Genomic DNA, 22,206 nt, shown 5'->3' on the forward strand with positions numbered 1-22,206 from the left:
CCTCACTACTCACCAAAACCAAATCTAAAATGGCATCCCCTTTAGTCGGTTCAGCAACTACTTGATGAAGGAATCCATCAGCTATCGCATCTAGGAAAATCTGAGCCCGATTATTCTTACTAGCACTGGTCCTCCAGTCTATATCTGGGAAGTTAAAGTCTCCCATGATCACGCAGTTTCCATTAGTATTTACTTTATTAAAAACATTAAAAAGGGCTCTATCCATATCCAAATTAGATCCCGGAGGTCTATAGCACACCCCAAGCACTATGCTAGGAGGGGCTCTACTAGTTATCTTCCCCAATGTAATTTTTGCCCAGCCGGACTCTGTCTTATCCATTGCATCGCTTCTTATTTCTTTACATTCTACCTCATCATTGATATACAATGCTAATCCACCACCTTTACCTTATTTACCCCATCTCCTCCCTGCTATACCACTTTAAAAAACTTAGGAACCCCAAATGTACAGAAGTTGCTTACAGATGTACTTGTGAGTTAGAGAAAGGAGGGCTTTATGGAGCTAAAGCTCAAACATATCCTCTCCTCGCCACTGACCACAAAAGTCTGATTTCTGTACTTGAAGCCGGGCAAATGAACTGACCCTTAATGACTCTTAACCCCTAAACTTAATGTTACTTCCATCTATTTCTTAAGTGATTATTAACTGATCTTTATATGGATCACCTTATTTTTCTACAATAGCTGTTTTTATCATGTATAGAAAATGTTTATCTATCTATAATTAACTATACTATAATTACTATAGTCAACACAATAATTTTACTCACAAGTTAGGCCTCTTGATATAAGGGAATCATATAAAGGATCTATGTGCCATTACATTTGTAAATAAATCTTGAAGGAAAATACAGCATCGCACAAGTGTAAACAGGACTGGGGCCACCGAATGTATCTGAATGCGAAAATAAAATGATTAAAATCTTGGATAGGCTTCTGAGTTATCACAATGCAATCAGGTTTGTTTCTTGTAATATGTTTTTCAGTGATACCTTCATTGTAGTAAATAGTGCCAGAGACCATTGAAAATTAAGCAAATGGGTCTTAACAAGCATACACAGATAAGAAACTGCTATTTTCTGAGCTATTAGTCAATTTTAAGATTGACACCTAAAAAACTAAAATTAACATCCTTTTTCACTATACAATTAATTAGGTGATTTTTAAAAGAAATGAAAAACACACTTGGTTAAACTAATTCTTAGTGTAACTCCAATGAAATTAATGTACACAAGGGAATAATTTGGCAATTTGACTCAGTTTTAGTTAAACGTTTATTAAATGATAGTGCCCTTATTTTATGTCTTCCTATCTTTGTGCATTGTCTGATACAACTACTGCATCTTGTTTTAGGCTTGGTCTACACTAACAACTTATGTTGGCATAACTATGTTTCTCAGGGGTGTGGAAAATCCACACCCATGAGCCACAGTTATACTGAGCTAACCCCCAGTGTAGGCAGGGCTTCTGCTGTCAACCTAGCTACCGCCTCTCATGGAGGTGGAGTACCTACAGTAACAGAAAAAGCTCTCCTGTTGGTGTAGGTAGCTGGTGCAGCTGGGCCGCTGGAGCACTGTATGTGTAGACCAGCCCTTAGTCTAGGGCTCCCCTTACTTTCACTGAGTAGCACCTTGTTCCTTGGTAGTCCACTTGATTTCAATCTAAGTAAGGGTGGGAGAATCTGGCTCATAGATTATAATCTTTGCAAGACAGGAACTGTGTCTCACTGTACGTTTATATAGCCTCTTGTTACTACTTTGTTATTCAAAAGCAGTCACTTCTCTATTCCCTGGGCCCTTACTTAACGGCAGCTCTTCTCACTCCATTCACTGTCATTCTGAACGGCGTGGAATCAACTAGCTTCAACATTTCAGCCCTTCTTGTCTCAATAGCAGCAGAGAGGAAAAGTAGATTGTTCCATGTATATCCATTATATATACAGCTGCAGGAGGACACATGTAACATGTTTCTCTTCACAGGTAATCAAAAATATGGAAGGACCACAGGACCAGTTGATTGTCAAAACTAGGACCCCTACCATAGTTCTCCTCACGTGATGTAAGAAACAGTCAGCTCTACATAAGTAACACACAAGTATTATTACAAATGCTTGGTGCATCTCTGCAACAAGTGTTTACTTTTACTAGGCTTGATTCTGATCTCACTCAAACCAGTGTAAATTAAGATTAACTTCAATGTAGTCAAAGGGCCTGATTGTCCACTCACATCAGTTTTACACTGGTTTAACTACATTGGTTTCAAGGGTGTTAAATATCTGCCAATGTAAACATTTTTGTACAAAATTTAGATGCTGAGCAGTTCTGTGCACATGCCAGTGGATTTTAGGTTTACTTTTTTGGGGGAGGCAGTTTCCCTCAGAAAGAAAGGGGGGGAGCAAAAAAACCCCTAAAATACATCAGAATGTTTGCAGTGGCTCTAAGACCTACATCTTATTTGAAAAAACATCCCTTATAAAGATTGTGTCCCCCCCCTCTTTCCCCAAGGCTCCCTTATAATTGTCTCCCTTCTCTACAATGGCTCCATGTTCTACCTCAACAGCTCACATTTTCTCCTTTTGCTCTTTCCTTCTGTTACCCCTGTGTCCTATTAGGCCTCTATCCTTCCATTTCTCCACTCATGTGTCCCCAGGGCTCATCTATGGCTTCTTTTGTCTGCTCCCATGACTCTGCACATTTTCTCCATCTCTCCCTCTGTCTAACCCCTCAGTGTCTGTCCCCAGTGTTACGGAGAAGAGAGTAGAGGCTCCTGCTTGGTGTGAGTCTGTCTGGTTATATGCTCTCCTCAGCTGCTCTCACAGGCCTGTAGCTAGGCAAACAAAAATGGAGAGTCTGTGAGATGCTGTAGTGAGGCAATTCATATTTAAAGCAGGGATCCTTTCTTGGGAAATTGTAAGATAGGAAGTACAATTTCCTACATTTTTGAAGATTTCGGAAAAAGTTTTAGACACAAACCAAACAACAACAAATTACATTTACTTAACATTCTAGAATAACTTGCCATTGGCAAATTATAGACGATTAAGACACCAATAAGAGTGCACCAAAACCCCTGTGCTCCAGAAGCACTCATGCTGTTCTTAGCAGTCAAAATGTTACATAGAGAGAGAGAGGAAGAATATAACTGAGGAAAACACAATATGTTTGAAATTTGTTTTAAGTATTTAAAAGAAATTTGTACAGTAAAATACAGAAAAATCAAGCATTTGTGTGTACACATACACACTCTCTCTCTCTCAAAACCAGCCTATACTTTTCTCAGTAGATAATGCAGACACAGGAGCCTGTGCCACCTTCCATCCATATTCACATATTCCAAAGCACCCATTTTCCCACAAAAAGTTACCATAAGCCCAAATGCTTGATTTTTTAATATTTTACTATACAACTTTCTTTTAAATACTTAAAACAAATTTCAAACGTATTGTGTCTTTCTCCACTTGACATTTTTCTTCTCTCTTTTCCCTGCGTCTGTGTTTCCTACACCTAGGCTTTCTCATTCTCCCACAGTCCTACCCACGGGCGCCGACTTTCCAAAGTGCCAGAGGGTGCTCAACCCCCAGCTCTGCCCCAGGCCCCACCCCCACTTCACCCCTTCCCCCAAGGCCCCACCCTGCCCAGCTTCTTCCCTCTCAGTTCCACCCCCTCCCCCGAGTGCGCCGCATCTTCTCTTCTCCTCTCCTGAATTCCGCAAAACAGCTGATCGTGGCAGGCGGGAGACACAGGGAGGGAGGTGGAGGTGCTGATCTGCAGGGCCCCTGGCAGGTGGGAGGTGCTGGGGGGGAGGGCTGATGGGGGCCTGCCAGGGGGTGCTCAACACCTACCATTTTTTCCTTGTGGGTGCTCCAGCCCCAGAGCATCCAGAGTCGGCCTTATGTTCCCACCGGTCCAGTCATCTTTTGTTCCTCATAGATCCTCTGGTTTCTCAGTCTGATCAATCCTGTCTCAAACTAATTCTTTGCTTCTACCAGCCCCACCATCTCTTGTCATCCATCTCCAAAGTTTCTGCTCCAATCCATCCTCTGCCCCTACATATCTCTTCCTAGTCCACCTTAAACACTTAACATTTAAAAAGTTGCAGAGCAGTTTTTAAACTAAGAGATGGGGGAAAGCCGATTGCTGTAGAGGAGCATGTGGATCAGACAGAGACTTCTCTTAAAGGAGAGTCTATTGGCTTTAGTCAGGAGGAGAGGATGGAAGAGGATAAAGTATGGGCCATATCAGATGAGAAACTTTAACATAAAAAAGAATCTGACACATCAGAAAAGGGCAGACAAATAAACAGTGACAAGTTTTTAAAGTGCTTGTACAAAAATGCTAGAAGTATAAATAATATGGGTGAACTAGACTGCCGTGTGTTAAAGGAAGATATGGATATAATAGGCATCAGAGAAACCTGGTGGAGTGAGGACAATCAATGGGACACAAACATTCTAGAGTACAAAATATATTGGAAGGACAGAACAGGTCGTGCGGGGGATGGGGAGGAGAGGCACTATATGTGAAAGAAAATGTAGAATCAAATGAAATAAAAATCTTAAATAAATCCACATGTTCCATAGAATCTCTAATAAGAATATAACAGTAGAGATCTATTATCGACCACCTGACCAGAACAGTAATAGTGACGATGAAATGCTAAGGGAGATTAGAGAGGCTATCAAAATAAAGAACTCAATAATAGTGGGGGATTTCAATTATCCCCATATTAACTGGGTACATTTCAGCTCAGGATGAAATGCAGAGACAAAATTTCTCGATACTTTAAACGACTGCTTCTTGGAGCAGCTGGTACATGAACCCACAAGGGGAGAGGGAATTCTCGATCTAGTCCTGAGTGGAGTGCAAGATCTGGTCCAAGAGGTAACTATAACAGGACCGCTTGGAAATAGTGACCATAATATAATAACATTTAACATTCCTGTGGTGGGAAGAACACCTCAACAGCTCAACACAGTAGCATTTAATTTCAGAAAGGGGAACTATGCAAAAATGAGGAAGTTAGTTAAACAGAAATTAAAAGGTACAGTGATGAGAGTGAAATCCCTGCAAGCTGCATGGACGCTTTTCAAAAACACCATAATAGTGGCTCAACTTAAATGTATACCCCAAATTAAAAAACACAGTAAAAGAACTAAAAAAGAACCACCGTGACTTAACAACCATGTAAAAGAATCAGTGAGAGATAAAAAGGCATCTTTTAAAAAGTGGAAGTCAAATCCTGGTGCGGTAAATAAAAAGGAGCATAAACACTGCCAAATTAAGTGTAAAAATGTAATAAGAAAAGTCAAAAAAGAGTTTGAAGAACAGCTCGCCAAAAACTCAAAAGGTAATAACAAAATGTTTTTTAAATACATCAGAAGCAGGAAGCCTGCTAAACAACCAGTGGGGACCGGGATAATCGAGATACAAAAGGAACACTTAAAGACAACAAAGTCATTGCGGAGAAACTAAATGAATTCTTTGCTTCAGTCTTTACGGCTGAGGATGTTAGGGAGATTCCCAAACCTGAGCCATCTTTTGTAGGTGACAATTCTGAGGAATTGTCACAGATTGAAGTGTCATTAGAGGAAGTTTTGGAATTAACTGAGAAACTTAGCAGTAACAAGTCACCGGGACCAGATGGCATTCACCCAAGAGTTCTGAAAGAACTCAAATGTGAAATTGCAGAACTATTAACTATGGTTTGTAACCTGTCCTTTATATTATGCTTCTCTATCCAATGACTGGAAGATAGCTAATGTAACGCCAATATTTAAAAAAGGCTCTACAGGTGATCCCGGCAATTTCAGACCGGTAAGTCTAACATCAGTTCCGGGCAAATTAGCTGAAACAATAGTAAATAATAAAATTGTCAGACACATAGAAGAACATAAATTGTTGGGCAAAAGTCAACATGGTTTCTGTAAAGGGAAATCATGTCTTACTGATCTATTAGAGTTCTTTGAAGGGGTCAACAAACATGTGGACAAGGGGGATCAGGTGGATATAGTGTACTTAGATTTCCAGAAAGCCTTTGACAAGGTCCCTCACCAAAGGCTCTTTCATAAATTAAGTTGTCATGAGATAAGAGGGAAGATTCTTTCATAGACTGAGAACTGGTTAAAAGGCAGTCAACAAGGGGTAGGAATAAATGGTAAATTTTTGGAATGGAGAGGGGTAACTATTGGGGTTCCCCAAGGGTCAATCGTAGGGTCAATCCTATTCATAAATGATCTGGAGAAAAGGGTAAATTGAGGTGGCAAAGTCTGCAGATGATATTAAACTGCTCAAGATAGTTAAGACCAAAGCAGACTGTGAAGAACTTCAAAAAGATCTCACAAAACTAAGTGATTGGGCAACAAAATGGAAAATGAAATTTAATGTGGATAAATGTAAAGTAATGCACATTGGAAAAAATAACCCCAACTATACATACAATATGATGGGGACTAATTTAACTACAACTAATCAGAAGAAAGATCTTGGAGTCATCGTGGATAGTTCTCTGAAGACGTCCACGCAGTGTGCAACAGCAGTCAAAAAAGCAAACGGGATGTTAGGAATCATTAAAAAAGGGATAGAGAATAAGATGGAGAATATCTTATTGCCCTTATATAAATCCAAGGTACGCCCACATCCTGAATACTGTGTATCGATGTGCTCTCCACATCTCAAAAAAGATATACTGGCATTAGAAAAGGTACAGAGAAGGGCAACTAAAATAATTAGGGGTTTGGAAAGGGTCCCATATGAGGAGAGATTAAAGAGACTAGGACTTTTCATCTTGGAAAAGAGGAGACTAAGGGCGGGGTATATGATAGAGGTACATAAAATCATGAGTGGTGTGGAGAAAGTGAATAAGGAAAAGTTATTTACTTGTTCCCATAATACAAGAACTAGGGACCACCAAATGAAATTAATGAGCAGCAGGTTTAAAACAAAGAAAAGGAAGTTCTTCTTCACGCAGCGTACAGTCAACCTGTGGAACTCCTTGCTTGAGGAGGTTGTGAAGGCTAGGACTTTAACAGGGTTTAAAAGAGAACTGGATAAATTCATGGAGGTTAAATCCATTAATGGCTATTAGCCAGGATGGGTAAGGAATGGTGTCCCTAGCCTCTGTTTGTCAGAGGGTGGAGCTGGATGGCAGGAGGGAGATCATTTGATCATTATCTGTTAGGTTCACTCCCTCTGGGGCATCTGGCATTGGCCACTGTCGGTAGACAGGATACTGGGCTGGATGGACCTTTGGTCTGACCCAGTATGACCATTCTTCTATTCTTCTGAGAGGCAAGGTCAGCAGTGGCCTACCTCTAGAGTTAAGGACACAAAGAAGCTGGACCTCTTTGGAAGGAAGATATACTTCACCGGAGGGCTCCAGCTTTGCATTGTAAACCAGAAGGCGATCCTTAGCCAATATAACTTTAAATCATGGGATGCAATGTCCAGATTCTTGGACCTTGGATGGCAAGAGAGAGATCACTTGATGGTTACCTGTTAGGTTCACTCCGTCTGGGGCCCCTGGCATGGCCACTGTTGGCAGACAGGATACTGGGCTGGACGGACCTTTGGTCAGACCCAGTATGGCCGTTCTTATGTTCACCTTTTGCTTTTGCTTCAGTCCCCAATGTATCCTGTACTCCTCAGCCAATTTTTTCCTTCAATACATCATTTGCCAATGAGCACACACCAGCCCCATCAAGACATTCTGTCCCTAATTAGCTCCCTTCTTCCATTAAACTCCCAAATCAAGTGTCTCTTCTCATTTCCCCTCACAGACTCCCAATAAAATCTCTTTACCACTCTTCATCTTCCCCTTCCAATGGTCTCTCTTCTTGCATCTAATCCATCCTGTCACACTAAATCCATCAAGCAATATTCTAACAATACATTGTCTGTGACCACCCTTCAGAGATCTGATCCTCCCATCCAGCAACCCTGATACCAACAAACTGATCCTCTATCCCCAACACGCCTGACCAGCCAATGGATCCCCAAGCATGATCTCCCAGCAAATGAATTTGTTAGTCTCTAAGGTGCCACAAGTACTCCTTTTCTTTTTGCGAATACAGACTAACACGGCTGCTACTCTGAAACCTCTGTCACCAGTCTTTCCAGAAAAACTGATCCTATTTTCCTTTCATGAGCAAACTTATCCTGTGATCTCCACAAAGGTTTTCCTCAGAATACTGGCCCTATTTCCAACCAACTTAGCTGTTTCACCCTCCTGTTTACCTTCAGGATTCTTTTCCCTCTAATCTGGAGGAGAGAGACACTTACTGCTGGCAGGAGGCAAGCAGTAGCTTCAGGAGGACACAGGGCTGTAACCTGCAGAAAAAGAAAATGATGTGGAAGTGTTATACTGGGTCTCTGTTGCTTCACACTCCTGGACTGGACTGCCTCTAAGGGCTAGGATGAGAGAATGGTGGCTGGATCTCTTTTTGGTCATAACTATTAAAACAACTGTTCCTACAGTATTTGCACCCTTTACTTCTGGCCTCTCTAGTAAAGAAAACCTGTTACCTGACATGTGGTAGTGTTAATGGGGACTGTAGCAGGATGGTGACCTGCTCCTGCCTGGAAGGGCTTAAAACAGCCCTGGGAGAGGGCTTGGGCATGAAAAAAGCTGGGTTGATTGGGAGGCAGCCTCAGCTATGGCCATGCCCCAAACAGACCAAAGCTGGCCCTTATAAAAGGGCTGTGGGCCAAGTGCTGAGAGAGTCTTCTCTAGCTGTAGAGGGAGATGGGCTTGGCTGCTAGGGAGTTTACTATAGTACCTGAAGTGGAGCAGGGCTGGGGGGAAGGCCAGAGTTGGGGAGCTCCAGCCTGGAAACCCCCAGGCTGTAGGCCTAGTAGAAGACCAAATAGGTCCTGGGGTTGGAGAGGGCAGCCCAAGGGGTAGGCAGGGGCAGCAGATCCAACCCCTCCTTGCCTATGATAAGTGGCATTTACACTGCAGTTGGCGCCAGGGAGTGGGGGCTAGTTGAGGACTGGCAGTGGCCAGAGACTGAAGTGAGGTGGGGATAGAGGGTGGGGGTTCCCTGGGGAGGGGAGACCCAAATCTGTGGGGTACTGCAGGGGGCAGCACTCTGGGTAAAGGGGCACCATGGTCACACTGCGGGACACTGGCCTGCAGAGGACGCTCTGGAGGCTGGAAAAGATACTTCTCAAGGCTGACCAGAAAGAGGTATTGCAGGGGTGAGTCCTGATTGTTACAGGGATCCCCAGAAAGCTAGAGCTTGATGTGCCTAATGCTTGGACCATGTATGCTGTAGTGGGGTCAGTTACTGTATTATATAATCATAAGTCTTTTCCCCTGTGTGTTGTCATAATCATTTTAGAGAGGAAGGCAAAAGGACAAGGGGCTGATTTTCAGAAGTATAGGCACTAGCAGCTCCCAATTATTTCAACTGCAATTGCAGGTGTTCAGCATTTTTGTAAATCGGGTCCTATGTTACTTATAGATTCATAGATTCATAGATACTAAGGTCAGAAGGGACCATTCTGATCATCTAGTCCGACCTCCTGCACAGCGCAGGCCACAGAATCTCACCCACCCACTCCTATGAAAAACCTCACCCATGTCTGAGCTATTGAAGTCCTTAAATCATGGTTCAAAGACTTCAGGGAGCAGAGAAGCCTCCCTCAAGTCAACCATGCCCCATGCTACAGAGGAAGGCGAAAAACCTCCAGGGCCTCTCCAATCTGCCCTGGAGGAAAATTCCTTCCCGACCCCAAATATGGCAATCAGCTAAACCCTGAGCATATGGGAAGATTCACCAGCCAGATACCCAGGAAAGAATTTTCTATAGTAACTCAGATCCCATCCATCTAATATCCCATCTCAGGGGATTTGGCCTATTTACCCTGAATATTTAAAGATCAATTACTTACCAAAATCCCATTATCCCATCATACCATCTCCTCCATAAACTTATCGAGTAGAATCTTAAAGCCAGATAGATCTTTTGCCCCCACTGCTTCCCTTGGAAGGTTATTCCAAAACTTCACTCCTCTGATGGTTAAAAACCTTCATCTGATTTCAAGTCTAAACTTCCTGGTGGCCAGTTTATATCCATTTGTTCTTGTGTCCACATTGGTGCTGAGCTGAAATAATTCCTCTCCCTCTCCTATATTTATCCCTCCGATATATTTATAGAGAGCAATCATATCTCCCCTCAACCTTCTTTTAGTTAGGATAAACAAGCCAAGCTCCTTAAGTCTCCTTTCATAAGACAAGTTTTCCATTCCTCGGATCATCCTAGTAGCCCTTCTCTCTACCTGCTCCAGTTTGAATTCATCCTTTTTAAACATAGGAGACCAGAACTGCACACAGTATTCTAGGTGAGGTCTCACCAGTGCCTTGTATAACGGTACTAAAACCTCCTTATCCCTACTGGAAATGCCTCTCCTGATGCATCCCAAAACTGCATTAGCTTTTTTCACAGCCATATCACATTGGCAGTTCATAGTCATCCTATGATCAACCAATACTCCAAGGTCCTTCTCCTCTTCTGTTACTTCTAATTGATGCGTCCCCAATTTATAACTAAAATTCTTGTTATTAATCCCTAAATGCATAACCTTACACTTCTCACTATTAAATTTCATCCTATTACTATTACTCCAGTTTACAAGGTCATCCAGATCCTCCTGTATAATATCCCGATCCTTCTCCGAATTGGCAATACCTCCCAGCTTTGTATCATGTGCAAACTTTATTAGCACACTCCCACTTTTTGTGCCAAGGTCAGTAATAAAAAGATTAAATAAGATTGGTCCCAAAACCGATCCCTGAGGAACTCCACTGGTAACCTCCCTCCAACCTGACAGTTCGCCTTTCAGTAGGACCCGTTGCAGTCTCCCCTTTAACCAATTCCTTATCCACTTTTTGATGTTCATATTGATCCCCATCTTCTCCAATTTAACTAATAATTCCCCATGTGGCACGGTATCAAATGCCTTACTGAAATCTAGGTAAATTAGATCCACTGCATTTCCTTTATCTAAAAAATCTGTTACTTTTTCAAAAAAGGAGATCAGGTTGGTTTGGCACGATCTACCTTTTGTAAAACCATGTTGTATTTTGTCCCATTTACCATTGACTTCAATGTCCTTAACTAATTTCTCCTTCAAAATTTTTTCCAGGACCTTGCATACTACAGATGTCAAACTAACTGGCCTGTAGTTACCCGGATCACTTTTTTTTTCCTTTCTTAAAAATAGGAACTATATTAGCAATTCTCCAATCATTCGGTACTATTCCTGAGTTTACAGATTCATTAAAAATTCTTGCTAATGGGCTTGCAATTTCAGGTGCCAATTCCTTTAATATTCTTGGATGAAGATTATCTGGGCCCCCCGATTTAGTCCCATTAAGCTGTTTCAGTTTCGCTTCTACCTCTGATATGGTAATATCTACCTCCATATCCTCCTTCCCATTTGTCAAGCTACCATTATCCCCAAGATCCTCTTTAGCCTTATTAAAGACTGAGGCAAAGTATTTGTTTAGATATTGGGCCATGCCTAGATTATCTTTAACCTCCACTCCATCCTCAGTGTTAAGCGGCCCCACTTCTTCCTTCTTAGTTTTCTTCTTATTTATATGGCTATAGAACCTTTTACTATTGGTTTTAATTCCCTTTGCAAGGTCCAACTCTACTCGACTTTTAGCCTGTCTCACTTGATCCCTACATGTTCTGACCTCAATTAGGTAGCTTTCCTTGCTGATCCCTCCCATCTTCCACTCCCTGTATGCTTTCTGCTTCTTCTTAATCACCTCTCTAAAATGCTTGCTCATCCAGCTTGGTCTACAACTCCTTCCTATGAATTTTTTCCCCTTTCTTGGGATACAGCCTTCCGATAGCTTCTGCAGTTTTGATTTAAAGTAATCCCAGGCCTCCTCTACCTTTAGATCCATAAGTTCTTCAGTCCAATCCACTTCCCTAACTAATTTCCTTAATTTTTGAAAGTCAGCCCTTTTGAAATCAAAAACCCTAGTTGCAGATTTATTTTTGTTAATCCTTCCATTGAGTTTGAACTGAATTAGCTCATGATCACTTGAGCCAAGATTGTCCCCTACAACCATTTCTTCTATGAGGTCCTCGCTACTCACCAAAATTAAATCTAAAATGGCATCCCCTCTAGTCGGTTCAGCAACTACTTGATGAAGGAATCTATCAGCTATCGCATCTAGGAAAATCTGAGCCCTATTATTATTACTAGCACTGGTCCTCCAGTCTATATCTGGGAAGTTAAAGTCTCCCATGATCACGCAGTTTCCATTAGTATTTACTTTATTAAAGACATTAAAAAGGGCTCTATCCATATCCAAATTAGATCCCGGAGGTCTATAGCACACCCCAAGCACTATCGTAGGAGAAGCTTTACTAGTTTTCTTCCCCAATGTAATTTTTGCCCAGCCGGACTCTGTCTTATCCATTGCATCGCTTCTTATTTCTTTACATTCTACCTCATCATTGATATACAATGCTACTCCACCCCCTTTACTTGGTCAAGACCACAGTGGGAATCTGGTTAGAACTGGAATTAGACATGCAGGAATGTTTGCTTTCATTCCAATGTAAGAGTGCCATAAAAACATATTTAACACCTGAATCCTATCATAGCCTATTAATTTCTGAGCCCAAACCCCAAATTTTATCACAGAGTACAAGTAAAGCTGCTCTGAGTCCCGGTAGAACATATGGACCTCAGTGCTTCCATAGTGAACAATATCACAAAAATCTGTATCCTGTTGAATCCAGGTGCCAGATACATTTTTATTGTGCTTTGGGCCAGGATACACTAGGGTCCAGATTTCTGTAGTGAAGTAGGAGCAGCTAGCTCTTTATTTAGCTTTCCAGTGAAGCGGGAGAGGCTTGCTCTTTATTTAAATTGTTCTCTTTGGAGTTTTGGGCCCAAAATTTGGCAAGCTGGATCTAGGTGCCAGAATCATCTTTCTTCTATGCTGTTGTGCTGGGATGAGTCAGGATCTAGATATTCCCTGTATAACAGAAGCAGTTAGACTTGTTTTGTGTGTAGTCAGTGGGATTTGTGGGTTTGGGGCACAAAGCTGGCTAACTGCAGGTTTTTGTGGCACTGGGTCCAGATGTAGTGGTGGACTCACAACTGTTTTATCTGTTCTTTATCTCTGTGATAACGTTGGAGGGTTCGGGTGCACCAGACTCCGGAAGGATCCAGGCATCGTGTCTGTGTGTTTGAGGTATGGTTTAATCGTGCCTTGCAGGGGTCTGGATAAGTTTGGTGTGTGTCACGAGGCTACCGTTGTTTTCTATGCTGCTAGCACAGCTTTGGGTGCAGGATCCGGGTAGACCCAGCCCTTACCTTCTTCCTTTACCAATGAAGCTGAGATGCACGCTAACAGTTCTAGGTCCCCGGGGCCCGAGACAAGCCGCAGGCTCCGAGCGCCCCACCCGCAGAGTCTGCTCCCGCCGTGGCAAGGCGAAAGACTCGCTCTTCCCCTTCCCCGCGGAGATGGTTGCAGATCTGCCCTCACCCCCGGTCACCGCGCGAACCCTCAGCCTGTCAGACCCAGGGCGGGAAAAGGGGGCCGGCTGGCAACGCGCTGGGGGCGGGGCCCTGCGGGTGGCGAAGGGGCGGGGGGGGGGGGAGCCAGCCCTGTCTCCTCGATGATGTTGTTGTGGTCTCTTTAAGGCAGCGGCGGGGGGGGGGGGGGAAAGCGGGAGACTCTCGCGATATCAGCCTTGGCGCCGTGACCTCCATGTGAGAGCGGCAGCTGCTGGTAAACACTCCCCGGGGCTCGGACATGGCTCCCGGCGGTGCCCGTTAGACTTGGCTGCGGCGCTTCTGCTCCCTGCGCGGCGCCAGGGAGCTCGCGGCCTCGCTTGCGCGTCGCTGCGGGCGCACTCGGACCGCCGGGGGCGGGGGTCTGGTCTCCTCGCCCCTGTGAGCGAGGCCGCCGGCCCGGGAGGCTCGGGCTGCTCCGCGGGTTTACAGTCCTGCCCCCGCTGAGCCAAAACAAAGACGCGGCAGAGGCGCTCGCGCCCCCGGAGAGCGGGCGGGAGCCACGACCGGCAGCCTCCCGAGCGGTCGGCCGCCGCGCACCATGTGGATCCAGGTCCGCACCATAGACGGCACCGAGACCCAGACCATCGACGACCTGAGTCGCCTCACCAAGATCGAGTGTCTGCGGGAGAAGATCCAGGAGAGCTTCCGAGTGAGCCCCGAGCGCCAGCGCCTCTTCTACCGGGGCAAGCAGGTGAGGCGGGAGCGCCCCCATACCTGCCGCCACCTCCCGCGCTCTTTGTGTTCCCCGGAGCGGCGCTCCAGGCTGCCCGGCCGTGCGAGCCGCTGGCTGCGGCTTTTGTTTACTCGCTGGGCCTAGGGCAACGTGAGGGGCAGGCAGCAGCCCGGCTCCCCCTTCCGACGGCTCCGGTGACCCAGGGACCAGGCGGCGCCCCCGGCCCGTGCCCCGGAGGAAAGGGTGTCGGACCCACTCCTTTGTGTTTGCTTTCCCAGCTGGACAGCCTCGCGCCTCCCCCCTGCCATGCCTGGGGATGGGAGGAGACGCGGCGGCTCCTCCAGGCTTCCCCCTTGGTGTCCCCGTTGGCTTCAGCAGGGGAGGCGCCTCCCCCGGCTGTGTGTAAAAGCGGCTTCCAGGGCGGAGCGCCGCTTTCAGGCCCCGCACGTGTGTATGTGGCGTGGGGAGGGGGGCCGGGGGCGTGCGCCTGAAGGAGGGTTTCTCTCCTCCCCGGCCTCGCGCCAAGGATTAACGGTTTTGTGGAACTATTGGGCCTGGCTATGAACCCTCCCCTCTCACGGGGGGGGGGGGTAGTGGGGGCAGCTCTGCAGAATCTGGGGGGGGGGGCGCGCACGTGACTAGACCACGTGGGGGAGGGGGGGCTCCAAGCAATCGCCTCTTACCCGCCTTGGCTTTAGCTTCATTTGCAGAAACCGGATAAGCCTGAGCATAGCTTGCCCCAACAGGACTTCTGCACCTTGTTTGCGTTAGACCTTCTCGTCCCCCACCCCCCCGAAATTGCCCACAGTTGGGGCTTCTCCAGTGGGAGAGCTACCACAGACAAGGTACCAGTGCCTGCTGGTGTCATACCAGTTGCATCAGCTGTCCCTGGATTGAACTGTGCTTAAAAATCTTTGTGTGAGCTATGCTATGGTTAGAGTAGTGCTAGGTACCGCTGTGTCCAAAGAGGACTTCCCCGTGTCTGTGCCTATAGCTATAGATGCTCTCATCATGTAGACATAGGGGAGAGGCAAATAAGGTATGCAGATTGCTGCAAGAGTAGTAGAGGAAGGGCATAAATGGCAAAAGGAAAGGGAGGTTGGATGTGATGGCACCAGAGATGCACACTTCAGTGTGGTTGAATCTCTTTTTTTTTTTTTTTTTTTTTTTTTAAATAGGAAGAGTGATCTGAGCTAGCACTGGATGCAGTGTGGCTCTAACCAGTATGGCCAGGTTATCTGTCTCCAAGATCACAGGTTTCAGAGTAGCAGCCGTGTTAGTCTGTATTCGCAAAAAGAAAAGGAGTACCGGTGGCACCTTAGAGACTAACAAATTTATTAGAGCATAAGCTTTCGTGAGCTACAGCTCACTTCTAAACCTTAAATTTAACAGATTGGATATATATTGGTGTGAATAATAGAAGCAGTTACAAGGAATGTGATTTAATATTAGTCATCAACAGGTGATCACTAACAAGTTTTTCTGTATTTGGTGCTCCATAGAGTGAGGAAATAATGTCTGTGAAAGATGCTATATAAAGATTGCAATTCCTATGGCAGGAGTGTTAATCTGGAAGTTTAAAATTTTACTTGAGGATTAAAGTTGTAATAATAATAATTGTGAAGCCAGAAGCTGAAGCAGAGTTTTGAGCAGTTAAAAGTGGGCAGAGTTGGTGTCAGTTTGACCTTTCAGTCACATTGATGTCAGTACATATACACACTTCCTGAAGGGGAGATTGGGATCTGGCTCGTTAATTGCAGGGAATGGGGCTGGTTAGAGCTTAAAGTAATAGCTTTTGTTTCCACCTTGATTCTTTTCTCCCCTCTCCCCCACATCCCCAAAAAAATCTTGTGTGGTTAAGGTGACATTCTGGCTGACTTAAGCCTGGGTTACTTTCCTTGTAAGACAAAGGAGTGGAAGTTGCAAATTTTTTTTATTTGAATGTACAAACTAATTTTGAGCTCAAACAAATAGATTCTGGTTCTGAACTCCTTTCCTGCAGAAGTTAGTTTGTCAGCTGTGCATGTGGAACTGAAGATTGAAGAGATTTTTATCCCCTAAAGTATACTCTGTCGAACATGAGGATGTACTGTGCTCAGTTTTAACAGTTAGTATCTCCTTCACTTAATTTCAGCAGAAATGAATGAGTGCATCCGCATTCTGAAAGAAAGAAACTAGTTAATTACACCTTGAGACACACATTCTCAGGATAAACTTCCCAATGCTACTGCAGTTCAGGCACATACTCTACCATAAGATTAGCCATTGTAGCTTCTTGACATCTCATTTCCCTTTAGGGTAAGAGCATTAGACCTTCGAGATGTGTAGAAACAAAGGGAGTAAAATTAAGCAGGGGACTGACCCTGTATGCAGCTAAAGTTTCACACTAAAACATTTTGTGTAGAAACATGAATTTTTACTGCATTCAGGATTGTACAGAAGGACATGTGGCAGTATTCATGGCTGGAGTCTGTCACTTGTGGCTCACTTTATAAAGACTCTTGGCAATGTGACAGAATTAGGATTCCTTAAATTAGATTAATCTGGGAAATATGTCAAGATATTTAGGAAGTCTGTAGTTTCTGCAGACTTGCCTTGTTCTTCCTCAGTTGCTAACTTCCTGTTTTATGAAGTCTTAAGACTTTTAAAAAAAATTAGTCCTTGTGCCCCTTTTTTAGGAAAACCTGAATGAGAGTAAAATTTTTCCTGCTTGTTTAACCGTAAATGTTAGGCCTGTAAAGTTTTGTGTTTCTGGTTTTATTGGAGGATTTCTGTGAGGTCTCAGATGTTTATGGTGAGCTTTCTCTGGTTAATCGACAAGGTTGGGGTGTAAAATCATGAAAGGCCCTCTTAATCCAAAATCTGAAAGGTTTGAACAATGAGTAATCCTTTCCTTTTGATTACTGAATTTTCACCCTGGGCTCATGATGTCACCATTTTACTTATCCCTGTCAGTTTTTCTTCAAAGACAGGATCTGAGCTTCTGATGTAAACAGAAGAAAAAAAAAAAATTGAAAACCTTTTCAGGCTAGCTTTTTACAGAAAAGCCCAGCTTTGGATATTTAAATAATACTGTTAGGGCTGTATATGTTTTCAACAGTTGCTTTCCAAGAGAGGGTAATGTCGTCTAATTTCTCTGTATAGTACTGTAAATATACCCTTCAAGGTCAGATATGTAGGAGGAATGTAGCATGACAGTTTTCCCTGCAGAAGCAACTCAAAATCCCTACACAGTTATGTTTGAGTCTGCGGAAGTTGGCCATGGCAATTTATTACAGGTCTCTATGTAGCTAGCAAGCAATTCAGAATCTGTATTGCAAGAAATATCCGAGTCTCCTCCCTTTCTGTGGTGAAGTATTCCAGTAGGTGTGGGGTTTTTTTTTTTTTTTTTTTAAAATCACTTGGACTCACATGGGTAATCCTGTACTTAAAAGGCATAAATTGCTTCTTTGCTTTAAACAGTAAGATAGCTATTTGTCAAATATGGCATATTTGATTTGTATAGAATGGTTGATTACGATTCCCAAAATCCTTCTTTTAGTAAACTGGTTGTGGCCTGTGTGTATACTGAAGTTTATTGTAGATACATATTGTAACTAAGAATATGTACTGCAAAGATGCTAAACGTATTTTACAGGAAATGGCAAAATGCTTGTATACCCAAATAAAAGTTTTTGTAAGGGAAGTAAAGGAGATCTTGGTTTCAGTAGACTTACTCTACACACTCTTTTAGAACTAAATACAGTAAACTATTTTCAAAGAACCAAACTCTGATCATTGTGGGATCCCCAGCTTCAGTTACTTTTCTGGAAAAACAAGCAATAAAAAATGTTGAGGTTTAAGCTTGAAAACTTGCCACAAAACTTAAACTGATCCACAAGTCTGCATAGGAATTGAAACCAATTCCTGCTGCAAAATTGGATTTGTACAACTGAAACTTACATGGTATCCTACTTTAATATTTATTACTTCAGATCACAAAATATGAAAGTTACTTCAGGATGAGAGAGTGATTTGGGGATATGGAATTGTCAGGTTCTTGGTTAAAATCTTATCTAGGCTGGAAACTAACTTGTATCTCTGTTGCATGAGAAGTTTGGCTCATGAGAGATTAGTGGGTATCTGTCCATATTACAGAAACAACCAGCAAAACTGGCATCCTTCATGGCGATCTTATTAGTGGTCAGATACGGAAGGGACTTGCAGTTTAAACTGTCCTTTTATACCTCTCCAGTACAGTATTGAGGCAAGTAGTGTGGCAGCATAGGAAATTGTGCATACTGCTATGGCAGTGATTTTCAAACTTTTTTCTGGTGATGCAGTTGAAGAAAATTGATGACAGCAACCCAATGGAGCTGGGGATGAGGGGTTTGGGGTGTGGGAGAGGCACAAGGCTAGGGCAGAGGGATGGGGAAGGGGGTGAGGGCTGCGGGGTAGGGCTGGGAATGAGGGGTTCAGGGTATGGGAAGGGGCTCGGGGCTGGGGTATGGGAGGGAGTCAGTGCTCTGGGCTGGGAGTACAGGCTTTGGGGTGGGGCCTGGATGAGGGGTTTGGGGTACAGGAGGGGATTCTGGTTTGGGGGGCTCGGGGCTGGGGCAGAAGATTGGGGTGCAGGCTTACCTTGGGTGGCTCCCGGTCAGCAGCACAGTGGGGGTGCTAAGGCAGGCTTCCTGCATATCTTGGCACCACAGACCGTGCTGCGCCCTGGAAGCGGCTAGTAGTAGGTCAGGCTCCTGTAGTAGGTGGAGGTGTGCATGTGGCTCTTGCCCGCAGCCCCCTGCCTAGGAGCTGGACCTGCTGCTGGCCGCTTCCGGGGCACAGCATGGTGTTAGAATAGGTAGGAACTGGCCTGTGTTAGCCATGCAGCACCATTGACTGGACTTTTAATGGCCCAGTCAGCAGCTGACCAGAGCTGCCACGACCTGGTACCAGGTCGCAACCCACAGTTTGAAAAAACCCTGTGCTATGGGATGTGGTGTTTTTGATCAGGTTTATAGAATGAAAAAAATTACAATAAAGTTCAGTTCGTAACACTTTTAAAAGGAAAATATTCCAAATGTAAGGCAAGACTGTGTCTTAGTGATTCTGCAGATGCCTCCATGCTGTCATTGCTGCTTTGTGGCTCATAACTGTCTCAGCTTCATTCTGATGCTGCTTGAGATCACAACCTATTGGGTGTTAGTGAAACCATCAACCATAGCAACTTAACCTTGCTGCCATAATGTGGGGGGGGGGGGTAGGGAGTGGTGGGAAGAACTACACTAGGCCTTGACTTCACTAGGCAGAAAGGCGTGCTAATGCATCAGCTAATGTATAACTAATGAGGTAAAATCCTAGCGGGGCAAGGCAGTTCATAGTTAATGAGTTAGTAGCTGAGCTTAAAACTAAAGGTCCCTCATAATCTTTGCTCCTGAAAGTTAGCCGGTAGAGTTAAAATGGAGACATGGATAGGCTCAGGGCACAAGGGTGTATATAATCTGTGATCCAGACCCTCCTACTTTGCTCTCTCTACACCCACCTACCCTTCTCATTACACCTCTGGATAAAAAATAAGGCTGCTTCTTCTTCCAGGCAGCCTGGGTTCTATCAGCAGGAGCATGGAGAGTACAGGACAGACTGTCTCCGTGCTCTGTTTTGTTGCCTGGCACCACAGCAACCCCTTGGTGCCAGAAAGAACAATTCTAGGGAAAGTTGTGTTTAGCCCCTGCTGTCCTGTGCTGGAACATGTACATGCAGAGAAGTTCTCCTGATACGCTGTCTGTCAAACTCTAACAAGTCTACTGAGCATTTGCAAACAAATTTTTCACAGACTCATAACTTGAGTGAATTTTCATGGGGACAGCATAAAGCTCTTGTCCCAACAAGGCAAACTTCTTCCTTTCCAAGTTCCAGTCCTTTCTCCAAACCATGGATGGGCTAGAGCTTCTGAATTAAATGGTTGTGAGAACTATTGTATTTTTCCCCTAATTTTGTTTTTTGTAAATTACTTGGCTGTTTTAGCTGAAACTTTAAACTTTCTTTTCTTTTTTTTCCCTCGGGCAGAGAGCCAGCATGGGGAGACTTCAGGTTAAGTAGTTAAAATTTAGTTAAGTTTTTAATCAACTGAAAACAGGATCTTAAAATGGGAAGCATTTGCCAACTATAACCATAGGTAGCACTATCTGCTCCAGCTATAATTTGTTAGATTGTGGTAGTTCGACGCTGAATACCTTTGTTGCAAGAGCACAGAAGTCCAGCTGGATTAATACCGTACTACAGTATACTTGAAACAGGATTGACAGTGAGCTAATGCTGAGGTTAATGGCCATTTAGGTAGGACAATAGGTTCAAGCTATGCAATTCTGCAGGGGTTACACTGAAAAATAAATTGCTTCTATGTTAACAAATAACTCTCCAATCAAAATGCAACCTATTTTTCTTGGAAATTGGCCAAAACTTTCTGAAATGTAATTAACCTTAGTGGTATTTGGCATCAGTCTCTATAGGTACCTGAAAATATACTTTGTAAGACACATATATAATATAATAGACACTTGGGCTCTAAGAGTAAAATGTCTGGTAGATGAGAACTTAAGCATGTGGAAAATGTAATGAACATGCCTAATACACTACAAGTACTCTTTGTGCTGCAGTTGAAGCTGAGCTGCACATTTTATTAAACACTCATGGTAATGGTCTTTTATAAATGAACATTCTTTAGGGGCTGCAATTTGACGAACAGTAAAGTCTTAATCGCTTTTCTTCCTAAAACCTAGTACTGTGCAAGTAATGTCAATTGTCTGTAAAACATTGAATCGGACTTTAAAGTTGCTTTTTAAATAAGTATCCAAACCTAGTCTGTCCTTGCTAATTAGTTCAAACAAGTTAAATCTAGAACAAACTTAGGGGGGTTGCATGACTCAGTACTGATAAGTGGGTGGTAAGTCTTGTTTCTAGGTCACTGAATTTGGGCCCAGGTTGATGGCGGTCAGAGGTTGCTCTCTCAGCTTCCTGAGTACAGTCGCCACTTGATTCTCCACTGTGAATGCCACTCTCATTCTGGTGTCTGGGGAAAGCTTGACACACAGATCCATAAATATGGCTTTTCATATCTAAAAGTTCTGCAGCTGTTGCTCATCCCTTCATTATGGTGTGATCCCACCAGTCGGTGCTCCTTTCTCAGGCTCAGAAGCAGCATTCCACCATATGCAACTACTCTGAACAGTACCAGTCCCCTGGAATTGTTTTGCTGTGTCACTCAGCAGGCTGTCCTCAGAGAAATTGTCATGTCTCCCATTGTTGTGATGCTTCCTGTGATCTGCAAATACAGGAGACTCGTGCGTCCTGTGTTTGCAGCATTTCATGAGAATAGTGTTCAGGTCTGTGGGCACTGTGCCTCAGTCAGAGATGAGACACAGCAAAAATGCTGTGGGGATTAGTGGGATTAAAAAAAAAAACCTCAAAAAATGATATATGGATGGCATTATGGGATGGAGAATGTTGCATGCTGGGAACTTGACCCTTAGCTCCCAAAGATCCCTGGGTCAGTCATTTCTTTCTAACACATACCAAAAACTTCTCAAAAGACATTGTACTGGAATGCAGCATGGCAGCACGCTAGGATACCTACCCATGGTGCCACCACACTTGGCATCAACAACTCTGCTCTGAAAGAAACGGTACACCCCAGCTTATCACTTACACCTTGGATCAGAGCTCTGCTTAACACACAATTTGTAGCATAGACACGTCTTAAGTCAGTGGGAGACAAAGATCCTCTGCAAGGTACAGAGTTCCGGTAAGACAGTTATTTTGCTTCTAGGATATGGCTTTTGAGTGACTTAGTCACCTATGTACAATAGCTCAAAGGCTTTCTTCACTTTGTGTATGCTATGAAACGAATATTTAAAGAAAAGCAGACACTGTACTCTAAAACAGGCACTCCAGGTTGGATAAAGTGAGTTTAGGTCACAATTTTATTTAATC

The 22,206-nt window shown here is 43.9% G+C and overlaps 1 protein-coding gene across 3 annotated transcripts in view; it reads left to right on the top strand.

Annotated features, from left to right (window-relative positions):
• Positions 1 to 13,660: 13,660 nt before the first annotated feature.
• UHRF2 (ubiquitin like with PHD and ring finger domains 2) overlaps positions 13,661 to 22,206 on the top strand; it is a 195,213-nt gene continuing 186,667 nt past the window's right edge. The window contains exon 1 of one of the 3 annotated variants that reach the window (XM_038401747.2): positions 13,661 to 14,259. In XM_038401747.2, the coding sequence (XP_038257675.1) occupies positions 14,107 to 14,259 (153 nt within the window). In that variant the 5' untranslated portion in view covers positions 13,661 to 14,106. The remainder of the gene's footprint in view (positions 14,260 to 22,206) is intronic. The other 2 variants (XM_038401749.2, XM_043514922.1) reach the window with 2 other exon arrangements.

This window comes from Dermochelys coriacea, chromosome 5 (genome assembly GCF_009764565.3).
Source record: "Dermochelys coriacea isolate rDerCor1 chromosome 5, rDerCor1.pri.v4, whole genome shotgun sequence".
Taxonomy (NCBI): domain Eukaryota; kingdom Metazoa; phylum Chordata; order Testudines; family Dermochelyidae; genus Dermochelys; species Dermochelys coriacea.